This window comes from Balaenoptera borealis (assembly GCF_965194805.1).
Source record: "Balaenoptera borealis genome assembly, chromosome: 17".
NCBI classification, from domain to species: domain Eukaryota; kingdom Metazoa; phylum Chordata; class Mammalia; order Artiodactyla; family Balaenopteridae; genus Balaenoptera; species Balaenoptera borealis.
The window spans coordinates 70746323-70771781 of NC_138876.1; the positions used below are offsets into that span (position 1 = coordinate 70746323).

At 34.6% G+C, this 25459-nt stretch overlaps 1 protein-coding gene across 9 annotated transcripts in view; it reads right to left on the bottom strand.

Annotated features, from left to right (window-relative positions):
* The window catches only part of CSPP1 (centrosome and spindle pole associated protein 1), a 204042-nt gene that overhangs the window by 71868 nt on the left and 106715 nt on the right, over positions 1-25459 (bottom strand). For 5 of the 9 annotated variants that reach the window (XM_082363393.1, XM_082363390.1, XM_082363387.1 and 2 more), the window contains exons 4-13: positions 24301-24404; positions 23251-23274; positions 19024-19104; positions 17644-17742; positions 16434-16876; positions 10012-10110; positions 9002-9072; positions 3455-3548; positions 2362-2419; positions 136-344 (exon numbers count right to left, since the gene is read on the bottom strand). In XM_082363393.1, coding sequence (XP_082219519.1) covers positions 136-344; positions 2362-2419; positions 3455-3548; positions 9002-9072; positions 10012-10110; positions 16434-16876; positions 17644-17742; positions 19024-19104; positions 23251-23274; positions 24301-24404 — 1282 coding nt within the window. The remainder of the gene's footprint in view (positions 1-135; positions 345-2361; positions 2420-3454; positions 3549-9001; positions 9073-10011; positions 10111-16433; positions 16877-17643; positions 17743-19023; positions 19105-23250; positions 23275-24300; positions 24405-25459) is intronic. The other 4 variants (XM_082363394.1, XM_082363388.1, XM_082363395.1 and 1 more) reach the window with 2 other exon arrangements.

Genomic DNA, 25459 nt, shown 5'->3' on the forward strand with positions numbered 1-25459 from the left:
AATTATTTGACAAAAGGCTTTAACTGCACAAAAATCTCTGAAGGATAACATTACCTGCTTCAGCAAATCCTTCTGAATATACAATATAATGATACCTTACCTAATTCCCAAACACAAAACATTTTAAACAAGCACCTGGGAGGCACCATTTCACCAAGGGTGCTGCTGAGTCCATTGTGCAAATCTTCATTTTGAGATGGGATGGAGTAAACTGATGGGATGGGTGGGACAGATGGGGCAGACAAAGGAGGGAGAGGTGTCTGGAAAGCTACTCTGGGTCTTTCAGGTGGTGTCGTCTCTTCGAAGTGTCTTGGTGTCACACTAAACTGCTTTAGTCTATCAGGCTAAAATAAAGAAAAAAATCTGTTTGTTACATGTAATCATAAATTTAAAGGTGGAAGGGATCTCAAAAGACCCTCTATCCCAGACTGCCAGCAGGCACTTAAGTTAGACATAGAATAACAGAATTTTACAGCTATAAGAGATTTTGAAGATCCAATTCTTATTTTATAAAAGAGGTAATTGAGACTCCATGAAAGTACATAAATCACCTAAGGTCTCACCATTCATAAATAATCAAGCAAAGACTAGAGCCAGATATTAATTCTAAATATAAAACTCTATTATACTACAACACTATGCTGCTTTACTACCAATTGCCATCAAAGTATTCTAACATCAAAGTATTCTCTAGATCAGTGTGAGCACAGGTTTTCTGTAAAGAGCCAGCTAGTAAATATATCAGTCTTTGCAGGCCATGTGGTCTCTTCACAACTACTAAAGTAGACAAAAACAATATGTAAGCAAATGAACGAGGGTGTGCTGCAATAAAACTTTACAAAAATAGGCAGCAAGTGGATTTGGCCACAGGCTACAGTTTGCTTACCCTCGCTCCAGAACATCATTTACATGTCCTTTTCTAAGATGTGCACATCAAAAGTAAACCCAAAAGTAATGGTCTAACTATTATATCTAATATTTTTATTTATTTATTCTCATAAAGCAACTTGACACTCCAAAGGTTGTTTCATTTAAATATAAATAAGAAGGTCCATCAAACACTAAGGTAACTAAATGCAAAGGTTAACATGTCACCATATTACATTAAAAAGTTCAAGATTTTAAAAGGAAGTTTTTGATTGTCAAAACTATTTCAAAGGTATTTATTGATAGAGGAAAATATATTCAGTTTTGGAATTCAACCTTTTTTCCCAGCATGTTTAATTTCTCAGGAATGATTTCTCAGATTAATCTAAAAGTTTTACTCTACGAGCAGTCAAAAAGCACACTGGGAGTGATGCTGGTGCACTATTAAACTTTTTTAAATGAATAATCCACAGGATATATACTTAGCATAAGAAAAAGTAAGACAAAAGTTGCCTACAGCTGAGTAATTTTAAGTTGCTGTATTCTTTTTAAGAATGAACTTTTTAATGAAATTAAAGTTTCTTAATCATTAAAGATGAAACAAAAACTTGCCTTAGTAAATAAATTCTACACATCCAACTGAAAAAAAAGTATCCTTTGAGAAGAGTAATAAATTATTACCTTCTCCTTACTCAACTGCAATGATGTGTGTAATTCATTCCAATTATGAAAATTGAAGAATTAAAGTAAAAATAAGGTTATTACCTCTAGATTTACATTAAGTAAAAACTACTAAAATGCTTAAAGCCTAGAATTAAAGATTTCAGTTCCTTTGGAAATTCCTCTAATATAAGAAAAATGGTCATGATACAATAAAGAAAATTATTAACATCCATTGTAAATTAAACTAAAACAGTGCATGGAATAGTGCATGTAAATAAAGTGGAGGGGCTTCCCTGGTGGCGCAGTGGTTGAGAATCTGCCTGCCAATGGGGGAGACACGGGTTCGAGCCCTGGTCTGGGAAGATCCCACATGCCGCGGAGCAACTAGGCCCGTGAGCCACAACTACTGAGCCTGCGCGTCTGGAGCCTGTGCTCCGCAACGAGAGGCCGCGACAGTGAGAGGCCCGCGCACCGCGATGAAGAGCGGCCCCCACTTGCCGCAACTGGAGAAAGCCCTCGCACAGAAACGAAGACCCAACACAGCCAAAAATAAAAAAAATAAAAATAAAAAAATATATATATAAATAAAGTGGAAAGGACTAATTTACAAGAAACTTTAAAAACGCACACATGAAAAAGGAAAAATTATCTTAGAGAAGTAAACAAGTAAGAGTTAGGACTTAATGTTTTATGAGAACTGAATTTAGTTTATTACTGTTCAAACTGGTCTACTCATACATTTTCCCCAATATGTTCTATCTCCACCTGCCACCACATTTGAGGCTTATTTGACTGAAAGATTAAACATTAAAAGCCGGCAGGAACCCTTACCGATTTCTCAGGGTCTTGTGCTCCAGAAGCTGCAACCCTGAGGTCCAAATCTTTTTCTCTAAACAAAATTAAAGTTTTACATATTAAAAAGTTATAATAAACACTATCATTACTGAAACAACCTTACACACAAAGTCCATGCAATAACATCTCAAAAAACAAGTAATTCCTTTAACTGACAATAAAGCCTTAAATAATTCTGAAAACTCAATTTTCCAATTTGGTGCAAAGTAAACTAACATTCACATGTAAACTGCCTTGGAATAAATATCTCTAAACCAGTGCCTGGGATACTTCAAAGTCTAAGGAATTCACACAGAATAAAGTAGAGAAGTAAAACAAAATCTTTACTTAGTGAAACAAATAAAAAACTTTTTTTAAGGTTCATGTATATCTTCAGTTCACAAAAAGGAGGGTAAAAAAATTAAAAATTAATACGGTACTCTCCAATAAGAGTTTTTAAGAAAATGATGTTAAAGATGGCTAATATCAAACAGTAGATATTGGCTTCCTCTAAGATAGAAAAAAAAAACAAAACTAAAAGATGACAGGTCTCAAATTCTCTTAGAACCAAGATATCTATCCCTAATTTTAAACTGAAATTAATATTTCACAGGTATTTCTACATGAAAGATTACAAACTCTGAGACTTGTATACAATATAAATATCTGTAGATCTATCATGATTATTTTTATACAGCACATATACGTGTGCTTACCATTTCATTGTTAAAAGACAAAATACTTTTATATTTGCTACTATATATGGGATAATACAGTGGGCATGTAGATAACATTAAATGCTACCCTAAAATTGAAGAAACTAATGAAAAAGTATGTACAAGGCCTGTTACAGGATGAACACATAGTCTCCTTTGTTACCTATGATAAAGAAAATGAACACCCTCATGGTATCTGTTTTATTACCCTGGCTGATTTACAATGTGGAGACTGAAATAGAATGATTTACAAATACTGAATCGTATTAGGAAAAATATCCCCTTATTTTACCATGTAATAGTCACCACTATGTCATTTTAAACAAACGCATTTAAATTCAAAACATCTTTTTAAAATGCAAACCTTTCATTACCGTCTCTTGTTCTTCTGTTGTTCAGCCATTTGTTCCAATAGTTCTTGTCTATATTTCTCTTTCCTTCTCTGAATAAGTTCTCGATCTTCACCTCCTAGAAAGTGGTAAGAAAAAAATGCAGTCTTAACTCTTAAGCAACACATGTAACTGGAAAGTCAATTTTTTAATCTCCATTTTTAATTATATCAAAGAGTATAATTACTACATATGCAGCAAATATAGAAGGTAAATCATATGTATCATTACCTATTCAACTAGTTTCATAATTTATGAATAACTACTATGTGTCAAACCCAAGACACATTAATCCTTCCCAAACTTCTACGTTAGTCAAAAACCTTCTTAAATAAGAGAATAGTCTAACTCCTATCCCCACTTTCCAAAAATCAGGATAATATCTCCACTAACATCTCCCACAAGCCCCTTAACTTTAACAAGTGTGTTCAAAATGAACATCTCAAAAGCAATTGCTCTTCTTTGTTTTCTGTTACTGACCAAATAATCGAGCCTCAAAACCCCACTGTAACTTTGATGGCTTATGGTTTCTTATTTACTTCATGTGAGGACCCTCTTCTCTATTCTCATGGCCTTCAGCCTTGGATAGGAACTCTCTATATTTTACCTGAATTGCAGCAATAACCTTTTAACTAGTCTCCGGAACTCCTCCCCGCCTCCCTACTCCAGTACAACCAGCACACGTATGTAAGACTAACTATCTTAAAATACAACACTAATCATGATGACACATTGCTCAAAAAACTTCAATAGTTACCTCAATTCTACAGAAAAAAATATATAAACCTCTCGTTCTGGTATCACTTACATGAAAATCCAGTCATGCAAGCATCTTGGATCCACAGAAAATTATTATTATTGCATGTTAATCACACAAAATAACCTCTTAATCTAGATATGCAAAATCTGGAACATTACACAAATCACAGGGATATCAAAAATGCAACCAAACCAGAAATTTCTCTACTACCTTAATTGTTAGTCTCCCAACCATCAGTTGGACACACAGCATCTGAGTTTGTCCATTAAGGACAGATGTTAGCAACAGTGAAGCTCCCAAAGGGTAACATAAATTACATTAAGGTTAATAATAATGTTTTACAATCAAAGTAGATATATCCATTCTGCTTCTGATCATGATGGAGTTAACAAACAGAAAACTTAGCCTCCCTCCATTAAAAAAATAATAATAAAATTAGGCAAAATATATGAAATAACTGTTTTTCAGACACTGGACACTGGACAACAGGTAGCACACAACTGTAATACCTGAGAGAAGTTAAATAAATGAGGTGAGCCCTTCAGGCACCCGTTTCTGCCTGCATGCAATCTCCACGGGTACAGGGAGGGAAAAATCCAAACAAAGCTGGGAAATTATGTTAAATTGAGCAGATAAAGATCAAAATTCAGGAAAGCTAAAATGACTAGAAGTTTAGGGCAAAGATTCAAAAAGAAGCGTAAAAAGGGCTTTAGAAATCTGTAAAGGCGTTCCTTCAGACTTTACTGTGTACTAGTCTGTGTATGCAGAGTGAAATTCCATTAGGCTGGGCAAAAAATTACGGAGGACACATAAACTGAATTCTCAGACCTCCTCAAACAAAGTGGAGAGAAATTTAAGCTCCAGCCAGCTAGACTGGAGTTCTCGGTGATCCTCTAAGGGTATTCAGGGAAGAGCCTGAGAAAGGTCACTCTGTAGCAGGAAGGCTGAACAATCTTCCTAGAACGAAGGCTACTCTAGAAGTCCCAGCTAAGTTTAAATTTAAAATAAGGCCTCTGAAAGACTGGTCCTTAAGTAACAGAAAAACATGACTGTGGTAGGCAAAATTCTAAGACAGACCCTATGTTCCCTGCCTTCTGGCACTGACTCCCTGTATAAACCTTCCCCGAGTGTGGGCAGGACCTTTGACTTGCATCTAGCCAATGAATATGGCAAAGGTGAAAGGAATCTGCAGATGTATGTAATTAAGGCCCAAATCAATTTTGAATTAATCGAAAGGGAGGTCATCTTGGGTGGGTCTGATATAATCAGATAAAAGCCCTCACTGAGTTTAGAGATTCTCCTTGCTGGCATGATAGAATAAGCAGCCTTGGTGAGGAAGCCCATGTGGCAAGAAACAGCCTCCAGGAACTGAGGGCAGTCTCCAGCAGATCCAGTAAGAAATCAGGGCCCTTAGTTATACAGCCACAAGGAAATGAATTTAGTAAAAAATATGAATGGGCTTCTTCCCTCATAAGCCTCCAGGTGAAAAACAGCCTGGCTGACACCCTGACGGTAGCCTTACGAGATCCTGAGCAAAGGACCCAACAAAATTCATGACCCACAGAAACTCAGATGCTGGGTGACGTTTTGAGTCACTAAATTTGTGCTAATCTGTGATGCAGCAATAGAAACCCAATACAGTGATTAGAAAAGTTAATCAATTGAAAGAAAAATCACATAAAACAACAGAGATGATGTAACAACAAAGATGTTAAAACAGCTATCATAACTATGCCCAAATATTTAAATGAAAATAGTAATATAATGAGGAGGAAATGGAAACTATTATAAAGAACTAAATGGGGAGTCCAACTTCTGCTTAGAAACTAGAAAGCCACAAGAGAACATTGCTCATACCCCACGATGGAAAAAAGCTCAATCATCTACAAAATCAAAACTTTAAAAAAGCCCATCAGAGAGCTGAGGTTACAAGCAACCAGGTAAACTGAATTCCAAAGGGTATAAAAACAAATCCATAGAAAGATGAGACAACCCAAGTGTTTTACCTTTACCAGAGTACAGAGAAATAGGCAGCTACCTTAGAAGCAGATAAAAAGAAAATAACTGAAACGCTAATGAATTCTTTAAGGCTTTCTGTGGATTGGAATGGCAATGCAGAAGGGGAATCTGCACTCACTTGCTGCCCCTACCAGATGCTTATGAGACCGAAGATGGGGCAACGCAAGACACCTAAAAGACACCATTCTGAGGCAAAACAAACAAACAAACCAACAGAAAACCAACGCCCACATTCCAGACTCTTCTCTCATATAAAGTAATCTATTGGTTGAAGGGCAGAAAACCTTGGACCCAGCATTCTGCACTCATACAAAGCAAAGGTCTGCTACTGTTAGGGGAAGAGCAGGAAATTCTCACATATAAGATCCTCCACAGGGCTTCCCTGGTGGCGCAGTGGTTAAGAATCTGCCTGCCAAAGCAAGGGACACAGGTTCGAGCCCTGGCCCAGGAAGATCCCACATGCCGCAGAGCAACTAAGCCCGTGTGCCACAACTACTGAGCCTGCGCTCTGGAGCCCGCGAGCCACAACTACTGAAGCCCACGTGCCACAACTACTGAAGCCTGAGTGCCTAGAGCCCATGCTCCGCAACAAGAGAAGCCACCGCAATGAGAAACCAGCACACCACAACAAAGAGTAGCCCCCGCTCGCTGCAACTAGAGAAAGCCTGCGTGCAGCAACAAAGACCCAACACAGCCAAAAATAAATAAATAAATTCATTAAAAAAAAGAAGATCCTCCACAGGCATAAAGGAGAGTTTGGCTACCACTCTGAGGAGAGGCAGGAACACTGATACTCATTTCTGAGAACCAAATGCACAGGGCCAGCTTTGCTACAGCAATCTACTGCTGAGGAAGGAAAAGTGTGGCAAGAGAGACACCCTCTTCTGTCAGGGGCTGGCAGGTCTTGCTAAAAACTGAGGAAGGTGCAGGAACACTGAGAAAATCTCTCCAGGCCCCACACTAAGAACAAGGTAGTCAGAGAATTTAACACTTCTCTCTAAACAACTGGTAGAAGAACAGTTAAAAGTCATTAAAGATGTACAAGACGTGAACATCACTATCAACCAATCGGCTTAACTGACATTTATAAACCACTACACTCAACAACCACACAATGCACACTCTTTCAAGCACACATTAAACATTCACCAAGAAAGACTATATTCTGAGTCACTTTTTAAAGTTTTATTTAAAAAATTCAAATTTGAAATAATTGAAATTTACAAATTATTTTCTCAGACCATAAGGGAATTAAACAAGCAGTCAATGACAAAAAGCAGGAAAATCCCCAAGTATTTGGAAATTTTAAAACATACTTCTAAATGACCCATGATTCTGTTAGAAACCCCATAATATATTACTTTGGCTCTCAGCAGTCAACTGTCTTAATTCTTTAAATAAAGCAAAAGGCTCCAAACAAGGTCCTTGGGGCAAAATTATAGGAAGACAAATTTCAGCTCAATTGAAATGAGAATACTGCAACAATCAGAGCCAAGTGAAGTTGGAATGTGCTGCCTCTGGAGAGAGTAAGCTCCCTAAAGGGACACACAAATTTGGGCTGGGGGCAAAAGATACAACCGCGAGATAAATCACTGAATTAAAAGAGTGTAATAGCCTATTCCAAACATGACTCTATCATCAAACATTAATCTATAATTCCTGATTGCATTAATGATAAATTCATGCCATTCATCTTTAAAATTTCAGGGTAGAGTAATCCATTTATTGATAAAATTATTTGTCAGTAGGTTCTCAACACAGCAAGCCATTTCTCCAATTTTTACCATGTTTAACAAAATACATCGTAAGAAGCAAGCCCTTACTCTGATTTACTGATAGGTTAAATTGGTCAATTCTCACTTAAAGACATTACACTAGAATAAAACTCTAGGTGTTACGCCATTTTTCTCATAATAGCCATTTCAAGGAAACAAAAGTCTGAGAATATCATGCAATTATACTTCTCTAAGCCAAAATTTAAATTACTGACTGCTTTTAGGTTGAATGAATCTAAACTATTATCCAATTTCTTCATATACTTCAGTGAAACAAAATTTCAGGCAATTTTTTCTAATAGTTTTACACAAAGAAGAGACCACTTTTCTACTTAAAGTTACATACAGGAAGTATGCTCTCTTCACACTGTTTCTGAAATTAAATGTGACAAGTTAATATAGCAAATCAACATGCTTATCTTAGGCGATGACCTTCATTTCTGACAAAATAAATAGAAAATCTGGATTATAATCATTATTTGAACAAAACACTTTCTCAGAAACTACATGGAAAGAACATGGGAAAGGATGTTTATCAAAGGATAAAAAGGTTTAGTTCAGGGGAACTGAACTAAAATGTAAGGCAGTTTTGTGCTAGCTAAAGAAGAAAAAGAATGAAGAAAGAAATTATCACATATAAAATAGGATATAAGAAATAGCCAACACTACGACAAAGTAAAATATGAATTTAAAAGATTTTACTGAAATTAATATTTATTTATCATCAGTAGAAAGTTCATCACTAAATAAAAGTTATTTAGCTTTAAAATTATACACAGAGCTATATAATACACTAAATAATTATAATAGCTATATAATATGCTAAATGTTTAGCATAGTGCCTATCATAAAGTAAGCACTAGAGAAATGTTTTCTATTATTAGTAAGAGTGGTATTAATTACAACACTGAGTTCTCACGAAGACCTTTTATAAAACACTCCACAAAAGTCTAATCAACTGGAGGTTTTTGTACGTACCAAAGAGCATCCCCGCAAAAGGACTACACATCTCTCGATTAGCAGGTATGGATGGTTCATTGTCTCGAGCGCTAAAAACAAAAAACAGAAAGAATTAAAACCCAAATAATTTTTAGGAAACAAAAACAAAAATTCAGGAAACCCTTTTTCATAAGAACAGTTACCCCAGTAAGGAAAATGAATATAAGTACACATAAATAAATCCTAAAAAAGAAGGATATCTATACCCACACTTTGAAAAGAAGATCATCTCTAAAAAACTCCTTCCTTGAAAGAAACAAGGAAAAAAAAAATGACAACTCTCTCAAAGAAAATTTAATTAATTAGACTCAAATAGCAAATTCTCTATCTCAAGCATTTTTATGTGTTACTTTTCTTCAAAGAAAATAGACACCTTTCTTGACACATGACAATATTATTTTCATTATGCACTATAAATTTGGAACCATTTATCCTTACGTACAACACAATAAAGCCACCAAAATGATAAAAACTACAGAAAGAGAACATGAATATAAAATGCATATAATTTCCTTTTTTTCAACATGACACAATTATCTATGAGTACTAATTTTACAAAGTAAGCATAAAAGTTATCTACCCAATATGTTGAAAAACAAAGTTTTGAAAAGAAAACTCATATTTTAAGAACATTTTCAATTTATTTCAAGTTACGTCATCTCTATAACTCCAAGATATTTTAAATTGATTTTTAGTCCATTAAATTATACACTTATTTCTCCTTTCATTAGTTCAAACAAATATATATGCTTTATAATGATAGGGACTCAGAACACCTTGGCACACTTTATAATCAAAACTTGCACTTCAAAAGAATGCTGTAAAGTTCCATAAATTTTCATTTAACACAATTCTCCCCTCCCCCTTTCTCCCTAATAAGGAAGGCTGTTAACATACTATACCTTTCTAGTTTTCCAGCAAGCCAGTTTTAGCAGTTGCTGTTTTACAGTACAATGACTGAAGGGCAGAATTTATATTACATACTATACCTTTGATTTCCAGCAGATGAAATTCGTATGTTTGACTGTTCTGTGACATCACCACCATACTCCATAGGAGGCACATTCCCTCGTCTGTTCCCGTACATCCTTAAAAACACATTAGCTTACAGAGCTTGTTCCACATACAGTGGACTTTTCTTATCTCTTTGGTATTTTTACATTTGATGTTGGAAATATTAAAGGGAACCAAGTGTTAAAATGAAGTTTTATTGTAAATACGTTCTAAAATTAATTCAAATGACATCTGACTCAAGTATGATCTGCTGGTTAATAAGAGACACTAAGAGTTTAGGTTCAATAGTCTTTAAAACAAAGGGAGGTTATTACAAACTATTTCAATATAACTTCTAGAAATTTTTAATATCAAAGCTATGCAAATACTAATAAGACTTTTTTATTATTCACTTATTCAAAGAATACTGAGCATCAACTACATGCCAAGTACTAAATCTAGGTACTGGGTATGTGGACATGGTCCTTGCCCTCATGAAGATAATAGTCAAATTTCAAAATGAGATCATTTTTTAATCAAAATTCATAGATTCTGGGAATTATTTCACTGAATATACAAACCTTTTTAACTTAGAAGTACAGCAGCAGTCTTAACCATTAAATCAAATCAAATGTAGCAAGACACAACATTTGCTAACACTGTAAATCACATGAAATACTAAATATTAGCAACAGGTGAATACAGAACATTGTAAACATGGGTAGAAAAATAGTTCACTTTATTTACAAGGTCATGAACAACAAAAAGAAAGATTAGAATTTCTTTTATTTTCTTAAGAATGCTTTTCAGAAAATAACTTTTAAATGTTTTTCAATTAATCTTTTTTCCACTTGGCAAACATGGAAAGTTTAACTTCTCATACCAGAGAAACCAACATGACTTTTCACACCAACATTTATCAGCACCCATGAAAATCAGCATTTCATAAGTCATATTTCTTTGCATAGCTGTTGAGTTAACAAACTATATTGTCTCTCATGAGGACCACTGGTAAGAAATATGGTTGTTACAGTATTGTTCAATATTTTAGGTGAATCTGATTATCACGTTAAGAAAAACAGCAATTTTTAGAGGAAAAGGAACTTATCACTCTCCACAGAGCCAGCATATAAAACCCTCTCTTTGTTTCTATCATATATTGTCAATATCACCTGTGGAGAAAAGACTACCCAGAACTGTAACCTTAATAATGTATGACCTGTGGCATGACAGATAAATGGCTTCCATTTTTTATCCATATCTAAAACAGAATCCTCCCCAATCCCTTTCAAAAAAGAATTTCAAACTTATTTCAATTTATCAAAACACAGCTGATTTTATATCTAAAGCCTAAGTGCTCAAATCTCTCTTTTAAACTGACACATCAGTTTAGTGTCATTCCTTATTTCTACCACTTAAAGAACAGGTAAATATAAACTTAAATTCAAATTTATAATTAACAATGCCAGGCAACCAGATTTATTTATACTGCATCTATATAAAAACACACGTGTAGAAAAGAGTAAACAGAGCATGCCTGAGATTGCTTACCCTTAGAAAGCCCTGTTTGCAAGATTGGCCCTTAGCTGGCACCTGAGAACACAGATTTTGGGAGGAGTCCACCATTCTCAGAACTGATAAGAGTGACCCACTGTGCCTAAACTGTTGGTACAAGCAATAGAGTTTATGCTGAACACCTGCTTTCCTTCAGGGAGTCCAGAATTTTGGCACATGCTAGGAAAGTTTTTTCAGAAAGGGACAGACCTCATAAAAGGAAGAATTTATTTCCTTTCACATAGCAAATCAGATTTGACTGAGGGAGTAAAATAATTGTAAAATAGTTTCACCATCCTACCAACAAAATAAAAGTTAAACCTATGTTAAATGGAAAAAGCTTTTTCTATTTCCTTGAAGAAATGGGTCAGTAATTCTAGTTAATTAGGTTCAAATCTCAATGCCCAAAGAAACCAGGTATAGGCTAGAAGGCAAGTTTACTCTAAAAATTAACACAAGGGACTTCCCTGGCAGCGCAGTGGTTGAGCATCCGCCTGCCAATGCAGGGCACACGGGTTCGAGCCCTGGTCCAGGAAGATCCCACATGCCGCGGAGCAACTAGGCCCGTGTGCCACAACTACTGAGCCTGCGCTCTAGAGTCCGCAAGCCACAACTCCTGAAGCCTGAGCGCCTAGAGCCCGTGCTCTGCAACAAAGGAAGCTACCGTAATGAGAAGCCCGCGCACCGCAACAAAGAGGAGCCCCCGCTCGCCGCAACTAGAGAAAGCCCGCGCACAGCAACAAAGACCCAACGCAGCCAAAAATTTTAAAATTAATTAATTAATTAATTTTTTAAATTAACACAAGTTTATCTTTAAAAAAATAACTCTTACAGAAGAAAAGCAAGTTGTTTAAAACCACAGGTATTTTCAGCTAATTTAAATGTGAATGAACAACTCCTAAATGACAGTAATGTATCTTTTTCATTAATAAACCACAGAATCAAAAAAACTACTTCAGAAGTAAATTTACAATGTTTATGCTATCAAGAATGACATATTATAAAAATAAACTATTTACCATCTGTTAGTCCTGACACAACTTACAGGGAGAAAGAATCAAATTCCTCCTTACTTAAAAGAAATCATCTAATTCATAATGGTTACATCACCTGGTTTCATAGTAAAAATTTCTCTAATGTGAATGAATTCTGCTATTAGGGGTACTCTCAACTATAGAAATTAAAAGAAAACTACTGAGCTGTTAAATGTTGGTCACCATTTTTCTCATTGTTTTCTGTTCTTTCCCAATTTTTATATTTACTTTAATTCAATAACTGTTTTTCTAATATTTACCCCGTCTTTAAAGTGGGGAAAATAATTAATATAAAAATGGTCCTTCCAAGTATAAATGAAAAGTAACTACTACAAGAAAAAAAGTAATACCAAGTCAAATAACTCATGTTCTAATAAGCTATTTCTCCTCATTTATACCTTACATATTAAGCATGCACACTTCTTAGAATGTCCTACACTAAGTAAGCGAGCACTCAAATCTATTGAGTCAGATTCTAATTCTACCTCAGATTCTAATTGCAGATGGAGCGGAATTTCAGAATTTTGTTACATAACTAGCAAGATTACAAACTAACAAATATCAAGAGTAAAACAGACTGGAAGTGCTAACTGCATTAATCACATAAAAAATTTAAAAAACAGCATTCTTTAAGGCTAAAAATTTCTTTTACTCATTAACATTGGTTATAAAGTAAAACATAATAAGGTAATATATTAACTTCTACAGCTCAAGTTAAATAATAAAGACTAGGATGACTATCTTTTTTAAAAGCATATAAATTTCAAAGTATTATAAGATACACTATTATATTCAACTTTAGAAAGCTCCTAAAACATTATAAATTTACTTAAATTGGTAAATATGTATCAAACAATACACACAGGCACGCGCGCGCACACACACACACACACAGAATGCAACTGTTGAGCTAAGTGCTAACCATTCTGTTAACTATTTTAAAACACTTGCCAGTGATTAATGATTAGTTTAGAAAAGTAAAATCATTCCTGGGCTTTATCCTTCCAAAAGTGGGGAAAATATTTCATTAATAAATACATAATGATATATGGAAAAGTTTATAGGGTAATTAGAAAAGAACTGAGACCAAAAACCTAAAAATCAAAAATTACTAAAAATCAAAACTGGAATTTATCGCATGTTGACTATTAGAAGGAAAAAAGAGAACACGGCAAATTTAGAAGAATGAAGAAAAATTTTGTACTTCTCAGTATATAGTCAGCCCTCCGTATCTGTAGGTTCTGCATCCGTGGAGTCAACCAATCTTGGATAGAAAACATTTGGGGGGAAAAATTCCAGAAAGCTCCAAAAGGCAAAACTTGAATTTCCCGCACACAGGTAACTACTTATCAATATATAGCACAACTATTTACACAGCATTTATATTAGATTAGATATTATAAGTAAACTAGAGATGATTTAAAGCATAAGGGAGGATGTGCATAGATTACACGCAAACACTACACCAGTTTACATAAGGGACTTGAGCATCCAAAAATTTTGATACCCGTGAGGGGTCCTGGAATCGATCCCCCTTGGATACCAAGGAACAACTGTTTTAAGAATAAATAGTTAAATCAAGAGATCAAATGGAGCTTCCCTGGTGGCGCAGTGGTTGAGAGTCTGCCTGCCAGTGCAGGGAACATGGGTTCGAGCCCTGGTCTGGGAGGATCCCACATGCCACGGAGCAACTGGGCCCGTGAGCCAAAACTACTGAGCCTGCGCGTCTGGAGCCTGTGCTCTGCAACAAGAGAGGCCACGACAGTGAGAGGACCGTGCACCGCAATGAAAAGTGGCCCCCGCTCGCCGCAACTAGAGAAAGCCCTCGCACAGAAACGAAGACCTAACACAGCCAAAAATTTTTAAATAATTAATTAATTAATTAATTTTTTTTAAAAAAAGAGATCAAATGAAGTTACACATTTCTTTAGTCTCAAAAATTTCACTAACAAGTAGAGTCATTTTTCCTAGCAACCACTCTGCCTGCTAAATAAATCTAATTAATGTTCAATGTGAAATCTTTTCTTTTAGAAATCACCAAATCTGAAATATAGAAATCCAATTTTAACCTCACCTGCCATGGAGACATATGTGAAAAACCTTACAGTTAGAGATGTAAGAGTTTACACATTAACAAGATGTATAATAATGATTTACATTTTTAAGAAATATTGTAAAAACATTAAAATGTATAACAGGAATTATTCTCACTCATCTACATATTTAATCTATTCTTAAACTACTACTTGGGGAAGATTATATATGGAAACAGTTCATTTCGTTCATGGGATACATAAGAAAATAAGATTGTTCTCAAATAATTAGGCTGAAATTGATTTGTTAGCTCATGTATAAAATTATCACAGGGTGTAATTACAAAAATAATAGATTAAAATATATTACAAACAAAGCAACAACCATCATAAGTTTTTTGAAATTCCAAACTTAAAAGATACACATTACATTATACTCTAAAGGTAAACTGACACCATAAGAAAAAAAAAGTTCTCATGTACAAATAAGGCAGTACCAAGAGTCCAAGAATATCTGTATTTCCCTAACTGAAACTTCTTGTAGTTCAGGTAGCCTTTGTCTACCTCCAGATACAAACATTTTCAAATATAACACATTACAGAATTCAGAACATTTTCTGAAGTACAATTAGATTCAAATCAGAGATAAACTATAATTGGCATTACAAAATTCTAATCCTTCAGTCAAATTACCTAAATCAGGGTGAATATTAAAAAGATTGGATAAGCAGGATGTAATAACTAAAGAATAAAGAGTAGATGACAAAGAACTGAAAAGGCTTTGTATGATTATTTAATAATTAGAATAATGAACATGTAGCATTATGTCTCAGAAAATTTTCTAAAATACTACAAAAATAATCTATTTGGACTAATGAATGAAACAGGTCCCACGAACTGCTCAACATTTACATTTAATCCCTACAGGTTAACTAGTCAATGAAAATATCAGATCCTACCATATTTTTATCTCCAAATCAAAAGTTAGATTAAAATATAGCAAGTTTTAAGTATTAAGACAAATGACTTAATAAGACCCCACTGCAGCAATTAATAAATTACAAATAGTGTCATAGAAACAACATGCAAAGGAACTGAAAAGCATCTAAAAATCTGATCAAAAAACATTAGTGCCATATCACTAAAATAAACATTCAATAAGTAACTTAAAAACAAAAAAAGTTGATAAAGGTACTTAGAACATAGAAATATTAAAGGAATAAACTGTATTTCATCCTTTTTAAGGTGTCTTTTTTCCCCCACATTTTAACATCTGAAACCAGGAGAGCCTTGGACCTGGTTTTAAGTCAAGTATTGCAGGGAGAAGTTATTTTTCTCCTGCCAGTCACCTAGGGGCACTATGGATATGAGATAACTCTGAATTCTTGCCTCAGAGTTGTTTTGTACAATACTGGCAGCATGAATTCAGACTGAAAACCTGAATCAGTACTGGCTTACAGTTCAAATTCTCAGGGAAGTTCCTTTTTACTCCCTCCACTCAGTGCCAAGGTTGACAGTGGAAGTTTTTTTTCTGTCCTTTTCTGTGGGAAAGTCTATTTCCCATTTAAGTTTATATAAAGGTTGTAGTCTTTCAGTGTCCCAGCTTTTTAATGGGGCCCCTTTCTCCCCATCTTGGGTTGTTTTCTTTGTTCCTACAGTGGCACATAAAATTATGGCGTAACTTAAAACTGAAGCATCATGTAAATCAAATGAAACTGTGTCTCCTTAACATAATGATAAAAAGTAACAAGAATAATATTAAGCAAATAAAGAAGATAAAAATGAAGTTGTAAATACCTGTCATTTGTATACACTCTCAAAAGTCTTCTATCAAAATCACTTTCATATCTAAACCTCTCGTCCATTTCTTCACTTACTTCAGGATCTTTGCCTGGTCTATAATACTGTTTATCAAAAGCACGATCCTCATTAAACCTGTGAAATCTTCTATCTGGAATGTCAGTCTTGCTGACAAACCTCTGATGTTTTTTATTGGAAATGGCCACTTCTTCATTAGTTTTTTTAATGACTCTTCTATTATTCCTTAATTCAATTTCATCATCTAATTTTCGGTATCTGTCTTCTTCTAGTCGTCTTTGGTTTAGAAGCTCTTCATATGCCGCTGAAGGAGTTAAGACATCTTTCCTAGGACCCTCTGAATTTTCCCAAGATGACTGCATTTGTGAAGGTAAATCAGGTTTAACCTGACTAATAGGTTTTTTACTTCTTTGATTCTTGTGCCGGCCAATTAAAAAAGAAAAAAAGAAGAAAAAGATCTTAAAGAGATGCTATTTCTTAAAAAGCAATTAAACTCTCAAATGATCTTAATCTATTTACTGTCTCAACTCTAAAGCTTAATCACCCATAAGAAACATCTTATCTTTAGGAAAAATACCTTCAAGGAAGTGTTATCCTTTAATAAAACTTAATAAATACCAAATTAATAGGTAACAGTAATATGGATAGATGGCTACAAAAAGAGAGGATAAACTATGCCAGGGAGATATTAGGCATATTTTGGAAGTTAAATATTGCTTCAAAATATTTCAAATTAAATTCCTTCTCAACACAAAGAATACAGAAGGTAGTAAATTTTTTTGGCCCCAGTAACATCAACCACCCTTAAATTTGGGTTTAAAAAAAAAAAAAAAAAAATATATATATATATATATATACACACACACACACAGACACACACACACATAGCTAGAAATTATCAATATAAAAAAATCATTTAAAAATAAAAAATAAACAACGTCACTTAAAACCAATCTCTAAAATTAAATCTCTTCTATGAAGTTAAAAAGTAGGGTAAGTTCTTCAATATGAGATAAAACCATTTACAAAATTCAAAATTTAAATGTCCTGTGTTTGGTTCAATTTGGCTTAACTTTTTAAATATTTGTATGAAAACTAAGTGAAATGTCTAATAATATAAAAATATTTTCAAGTAAGGGCAAATATTCAACCTGTGGTGTTAAAGATTTACTTTAAAAGCAAAACCTACCTCAGTACTCTTTTCTACCTGTCTGAACTTTTCCGTGCATTCTTCCTTATCCCTGAGAAATTGATTGTATTCTTTGTTGCGTTCAAGTTTCAACCTTTCCTTCAAATAGAAAACCAAAAGGCAACGTTAACTTCAACATCAGGAAAAAGTACCTAATGTCAAATCAGACTCATACAAATCAGAGATCTTACCCAGAATCAAGCTTTACTAATATTTTCAAGAACAGAAGTAGCTGTAAGGCACAGGAGAAGCAGGAAGAGGTCCGAGACCACCAATGCAATTCCCCAAGTCCATTCTTGCCACATTAAAATAAGACTTACTACATGCTTAAGTCCAGATTAGCACATGAGGTCTCTAATACTAAGGGAGCGGCTTTGATTATGAAACACCTCCATTTTATACGCCAGTAGTTACTTGGCTTAGATGATACCTTCCTAGGAGCCATGCCCTGTAAGTCCCTGAATTCTAGGTTTGTTTACCAACATCAATCCTAGACAATCCAGGTGCACTCCGCCAAAAGCATCTGTAAATAAATCTCTCCCACTAGTAAGTATATGAATGTGTTTGCCAGGAGGTCTATCATTAGCATGTTTCCAAGATCTGACCAGGTTACTGTCCTACTTTCCTTCTCAGGGACATCTCTTGCCTCCAGTCCCCCACCCCACTCCTGAAAGACCTGCTTCTAACCATTTCTTTCCCAAGTTTAAGGAAAGGTCCTTGTTATATTTTAAACATAAAAAGGTAAAATATTATAACGTAAATGTTCTGTTGAAATACAAACATGTTGCATTAGTAAATGTTCTTAAGCCCTAATACCTTCAACATCATTGAAACAGCACAATCTAAAAAAAAAAGTATTAAAAGAGCGAGGCTGTCTTTTGAAACTTAACTGTCCATTTGTCTTACATACTGTGTCATGACTCTCATCTAGCTTGGGAATTTGAGTCTCTACAAGAGGTGTACAGTGCTTAATCACTACGCCCTGTTCAGATTTTGTACATGTATTTGTGATGGGAACACACATTCAAATAGCCCCAGATGCCACCTACATAAAAGCTCAGTATACTCTCTCATCCGCTCATCTCACTGATAATTGTGTCATATACCATGAACTTTATAGCTTAGAAACCAATGCTGAAAAAAACCAAATTCTGAATATTCAACTAATCATTATATTAAAGAAATATATCATATTACATGGTTACAAATTTAACATTCAAAAAACCTTGTTTAAACAGCACTAGAGACTCCACAGATTTTGAAAAAATCAAGTACAGGATATGATGTGATCTTGTTTGCATTTAAATCAAGAGTATGTTCTTTCATGATTTTGATGCCTCATAAAACTGCTACCAACAATTACTACTCCTATCCACCTACCTTGGCAGATAACCTCTCACCAATAGGAAGAGAAACTCCCAGAGTAGATGGATCTGTTTCACTCGTGGATAGAAAATTTTTCTGTATATGTACATATTAAAAAAATATATTACCTAATTGCCTTTATAAAATGTTTCATAAATGTCTTTACAGTCTATATTCTAAATTATTACATTATACAGACCAACAGAATGAAATGGAGATGAAAATAGAAACTATAAATGTATAGAGCCTATACCAAAAGTAATTAGAAAAAAAGAGAATTTTCTAATTTCCCTATAGTTACGTTAGTGGATCTCTATTTAAATGCCAGAAGACATAAACTACAAACATTATTTCTCTATGTGCCTCTCCATTCTTGCTCATTAAGCATTTAGGTAACACAGTGTGGCAGACATAGCATCAGACTAGGAATCCAAAGACCTGGGCTCTAGGACCAGCCCCAGCATTTCTCAGTTGTGCAACACTGAGCAAGTCACTTAACCTCCCTGACCCAGATTTTCTTCTTCTGTAAAATGAGAATGGCATCTGCTCTGCCTTACCAAAGCTGGTATAGGATCAAGGAGGATAAAGAAATGTAAAATCTCTTTGAACACTGTAAAACAAACACAAGGGATTTGTAAAAAATACACACAACCACCAACTTTCTGGTACTGTTCCTTAGTAGGCATATAATCTGGATAAGTTACTTAACTTCTCTGCCTCCGTTTCTTTGTAGAACAGGAATAATGGCACCTACATCACTAGGTTATGAGGATTAAATCAATCAATACTTATTAACCTAATTTCACGTCTTTTATTTATTCATAAAACAAGCAATTATTGACCATCTAATACCTTCCAGTTACTTTTATAGGTAGTAGGGAGACAACCATAAGCATATGTTCCCTATACTTAAGAGATTTAAAATTCAGTTGAAGAAACAAACACGGAAACAAATAACTACAATATAATGTACTACAACAGAGTTACATTCAAAACATTACAGGAACAAAGTAATTAATAAAACTGATTATTAATAAGGTTTTGTTAAATCTGAATTTACAAATAAGTTGTGCTACAAAAGCTAATTTGAAAGTTGGTAATACAAAATTCTAAGCTTTTTTGTCAAGGAAACAATATGACACATGACTAGATCCCTGCGTCAGTTTGATCCCTATATACCAAAGTACACTGTAAACCTAGCCATTTTGTAGAGTTATACATGTACCAAAAAACACATTCAGAGTTCCAGTCTTGGGAATACAGAGATACTGCATCCTTACTCCTTCATTAGGCAATTCCCCACTCCCAACATGGGTCCAGGATGATGTTTGTACTTTTCAATAAAATTTAAAAAATTAATAATAAGGACAATACAGTGAGTTTTTCAAAAAGCTGAATTTTAATCATTCACTCATTCATTTAGTAAATATTGAGTGCCTAATATGTCTAAACTGTTTAATACATCTGGGACTCATCAGTGAACAAAACAAAAGATCTTTGCCTTCCTGAAGCTTACATTCCAGCAGGGGAAATTGACAAGAAATAATAAACATAATGAAGAGTAATTATATGGTATGTTAGAAGGTGGTAAGTGCTATGACCAAAAAATAAAAAAGCAAAAAGAATAAGCTACAGGTATTACAGGCTTCTAGGGAATGGGAGTGGGAAAACTGGAAATCTGGAGTTCCGTTTTAGACATGTTCAACATAAGATACTAGATTTCTAAGTGAAAATGTCAAATAGGCAACCAACTAGAAGAGTTGGAGGTTCAGAAGAGAGGTCTGGGCTAGAAATATAAATTTACTGATTCAGTTTAAAAACTTCTCCTGAGAATATGTTCTTTGTGTGTTGTTAGATGGTCAAGTGTCTTTTATTCTAAAAACTGGAAAGAAGATGGTAGTTAATTGTTCGTTTTAGTGGCTCTTCTTGGCAAAATTTTAAGATTTGATTACTTTTTAATTTAAATATCCATGCAAACCACAAGTGTGGAAGCCACAAGAAATCCAGAAAGAATGGGACCTGTAAACTGTACATAGTCCAGGGGTCAAGGAAGCCACTGCAGCCACCTCCCCATGTCCTATGTAATTTTCTTTTTCCCTTGCTTTCCTCTCCACTCCCGCCTTCTCAGATGTCAACCAAAAATTGTCTTTGTCATATTAACAAACGATTGTTCCTCTACCACAACCATATTCTTAATAATCCAAAACCAAAAACTCCTTCACATCCCTTTGTATTTAAAGATTTGTGCTCTTTGATTCTTCTCTTTCATAAAGGCAATTTCTTCTTATACCTCCCACTGCCATTCTTTTTTAAAATCTTGTACCTATAAAGTAATGTAAAACCCACAAGTGAAAACAGTAGCTATCAGAGGAAAACTCCACCCAATAAGTAGCAGTAGGGAAGAGGAGAGGATAATGAGGCACAAGGCCAGGGAGGCAGGCTGGAACATGAAAGACTTCATGTGTCACAGCTAAGGAATTTGGATTTTTATCCTGAAGGCAGTGAGGAGACACTGAAGTATTTAAATCGGTAAGATCAGGATCATTCCGGAAAGTAGCATGGAGAATGGACTGAAAATCAGTGCAAGGAGATCAGTCAAAAATCTGGGACTTCCCTGCTGGTCCAGTGGCTAAGCCTCTGCGCTCCCAGTGCAGGGGGCCTGGGTTCAATCCCTGGTCAGGGAACTAGATCCCACATGCCACAACTAAGAGTTAGCATGCCACAACGAAGATCCCGCATGCTGCAACTAAGACCCAGCTCAGCCAAATAAATAAATAAATATTGTTTTAAAAAATCTGTAGCAGTAATTTAAGACAATAAGAGTGTCTAGGGCTTCCCCGGTGGCACAGTGGTTGAGAATCCGCCTGCCAATGCAGGGGACACAGGTTCAATCCCTGGTCCGGGAAGATCCCACATGCTGCAGAGCAACTAAGCTTGTGTGCCACAACTACTGAGCCTGTGCTCTAGAGCCCGTGAGCCACAACTACTGAGCCCACGTGCCACAAATACTGAAGCCCGCGCGTCTAGAGCCCGTGCTCCAGAATGAGAGAAGCCACTGCAATGAGAAGCCCGCGCACCGCAACGAAGAGTAGCCCCCGCTCACAGCAACTAGAGAAAGTCCGCGTGCAGCAACGAAGACCCAACACAGCCAAAAATAAATAAATAAATAAAATAATTAAAAAAAAAAAAAAGAGTGTCTAACATGAAGAACTAACTATCCAAAAGGAAATTTATCAAGCTCCTCACAAGCTGCTCAAGCAGATATAATGGTTCACAACTATCATACATATCAAGTTAAAAATCTACTGCCTTCTAATCTATCCTATTCTATCTATCTACATCATTATATCTGACTACTCTCCAAAAAAAAAAATCTACTGTAACTCAGTCAGGCTGGTAAAGCTAATATGTCTCATGCATACACAACTGAAGTCTGCCCTCCAAGTCCTTCTTCATTCTACTACTCTCCATCTGAAAAGCTTCCTCTCCTCTAGAATATCCAAATTCTACCTATCCTATAATGTCTTACAAAATAACACCTTGAGCCCTTTCCTGATCATTTTATCTGTCTTGTTAAGAGTTATCACTTTCTGAATTGTATGAATGTATCTCTACAACTAGAGGCTAAGCCCCTTGAAGACAGGATTCATACCAGATTTATCTTCATAAGTGTTTAAAAAGTGTTGGTTGTATGATGAATGGATGTGTAAGATTCATTTTAAAAAGTTTTATAAAACGTTTTCTTTGTTTTCCAATATAAATTTACAAATTTAATCCACAAGTTTGGGTGCAAAAATATTGAGTAATCCAGACTGACAGCACACAGTTCAAAAATATCTGAGAACATCTTGAATATTCCATTATTTTATTAATCTTAATGTGATCAGCACAATTATAATTATTTTGAAGAACAAAAACTAGCATGCTGAAAACAAAGGGACTTACAATAGCTGCTGAGTATTTCTAAAAGATGCATAAGAAAGCAATAAAAACAAATGCAAAGCAGGAATCAAAAAGAATACTTGATTGTATTAATAGAAACTTATAATGTACAGAGTGTCATTTTGCTAAAAGCAAGAAACCAAAATGGTGCCATTCAAAAGTCTCTGAATCACAAATGAAGCTATTTTTCTTATTAGTTTGAGTACAACAATATCATAAATGCAAATGATTACAAGCTACTAGATCTAAAACAAAACAAAACAAAAAAATTAAAGGACAGCATTTTGCAGGCAGCCCTACCTTTCTTTTTGCTTGTGTAATACCCTAAAGTCAAGGGAAACAAACCATTGGTAAAATGTATTCAAAGTCCTCTCTCTCTATGTACAAATCAGAATAAATAAGAGACCATTTATACATTTGGAATAAACATTATCAAGTAGAAAAAACTAAAGAATATCTTGGGATGACTAGAAACATCCTGACTGTTTAGATACATTTATAACCTAGTAAGTAAATTGCATTTTAAAACTTACAATAAGTGGCATGGACATATACACACTACCAAATGTAAAATAGATAGCTAGTGGGAAGCAGCCACATAGCACAGAGAGATTAGCTCGGTGCTTTGTGACCACCTAGAGGGGTGGAATAGGGAGGGTGGGAGGGAGACACAAGAGGGAGGAGATATGGGGATATATGTACATGTGCAGCTGATTCACTTTGTTATAAAGCAGAAACTAACACACCACTGTAAAGCAATTATACTCCAATAAAGATGTTTAAAAATAAAAAAAACTTACAATAAATCATTAGTTTAGTTATTATATAATTTAACAAAATATACTTAAAACAAGAGTTCCACTAAGCAAATGGATTAAACTATAAAGTAAATAGATTAAACTATAAAGCAAAGACTGGTGGTTAAGGAAATATGCTGAAGGAAGTTTTATAAGCTTAACTCATAGGAAAATAATTAGCAACTAGAACTCCACATGTCATTTTAATACATGGCTGAGCAGAGGAGAGTAGTAGGAAATCATAACTAGGCTATTTTAAACCATGACAACTTTACACAAAACATGAACAAAAAGAATTTACAATCTCATTTACAATTGGAACCCATTGCCCTACTTAAAAGGTCAAGAGTCTGTTATTCCATGGCACCAGTTCTCAGCACCGTTTTTTTCTCTATCAATGTGTATGTGTATATGTGTCACTTAACTTTTGCTACAATATCCATTGCTAGATACCATTAAAAACCTAAAAATTAATGCATATGACTAAAACCTTAGGAAAACAAATTTAGGAGGTAAATTCTGAAGCATAAAACTAGTTAGTAGAACTCATTACCTGAGTAAGATAGCGTCTGTAATCTTGCCGCAATTCTTCTTTCAGTTTATGTTTCTTCCGTTCATAGTCTTCCCCAAGTGGTAAACTTAATCCATAATCAATTCCTAGAAAGAAAACAACTTCTTAAGCAATGTAGCTCATTTTCAACCCAATCTCAATTTTAATACAATCTTCTGTAACAAAGCACAGTATGAAGGAACACAGTCATGTTGATTCTGAGACTTGGATCAGGATAATAAATTTTTCATTTGAAATGTTTCAATAGGTAATACATTCACATAATGGAAAATATCCCTCCCTCCCATGAACCCCAGCCACCCAGTTCTCCTGCCCAAAACAACCAACATTGCTGTGTCTGTGTCTCCTTCCAGAGACTTTTATATATCTGTAAAAAGATATCTTTATATTACAGTGTGTGTGTGTTATATTTACTTCTTCCCCTTTAGATAAATGGTTCTGCATTGTTTGCCATCTTGCAAACAAAATTAAAGAAAAGCCAATTACCTTTACGTCTTCATTTAATTCTGTTGAAATTTCTTTTAAAATACTTACAACTTTAATGTCTGTTTTTCAGTCTGTGAAAATTAATAATGTGATTTTTTAACTTATAAGAATATCCATGTTATAATTTTTAAAATTTTACTAAAGTATAGTTGATTTACAATGTTGTGTTAATTTCTGCTGTACAGCAAAGTGATTCGGTTATACATATATATACTTTTTCATATTCTTTTCCATTATGGTTTATCACAGGGTACTGAATACAACATGTTTGAAAAAAATTTTTAGAGCCTTGCATGGCTTAGGCTGAAATTTCCAAAAACTTTTAAAGTTAAGCCACCAATTCTGATTTCATATAAATGGATATTAATTTTTATTGTGATAAAACGTACATGATATAAGATTTACCATTTTAACCATATTCAAGCATACAATTCACTGGCATTAAGTACATTCAAAATGTTGTGCAACCACCACCATTATCCATTTCCAGAGTTTTTTCATAATCCCAACAGAAACTCTGTAAAAGAATCTTAGTTTTTTAAGAAAAACTTCCATTTTGAGTAGGGTTTCCTTACTCAAGAGTTTAAAAATCAAATTATATTTTGGGGTGATGACAACAGTGATGGCTGCACAACTTGTAAATACACTGAAAACA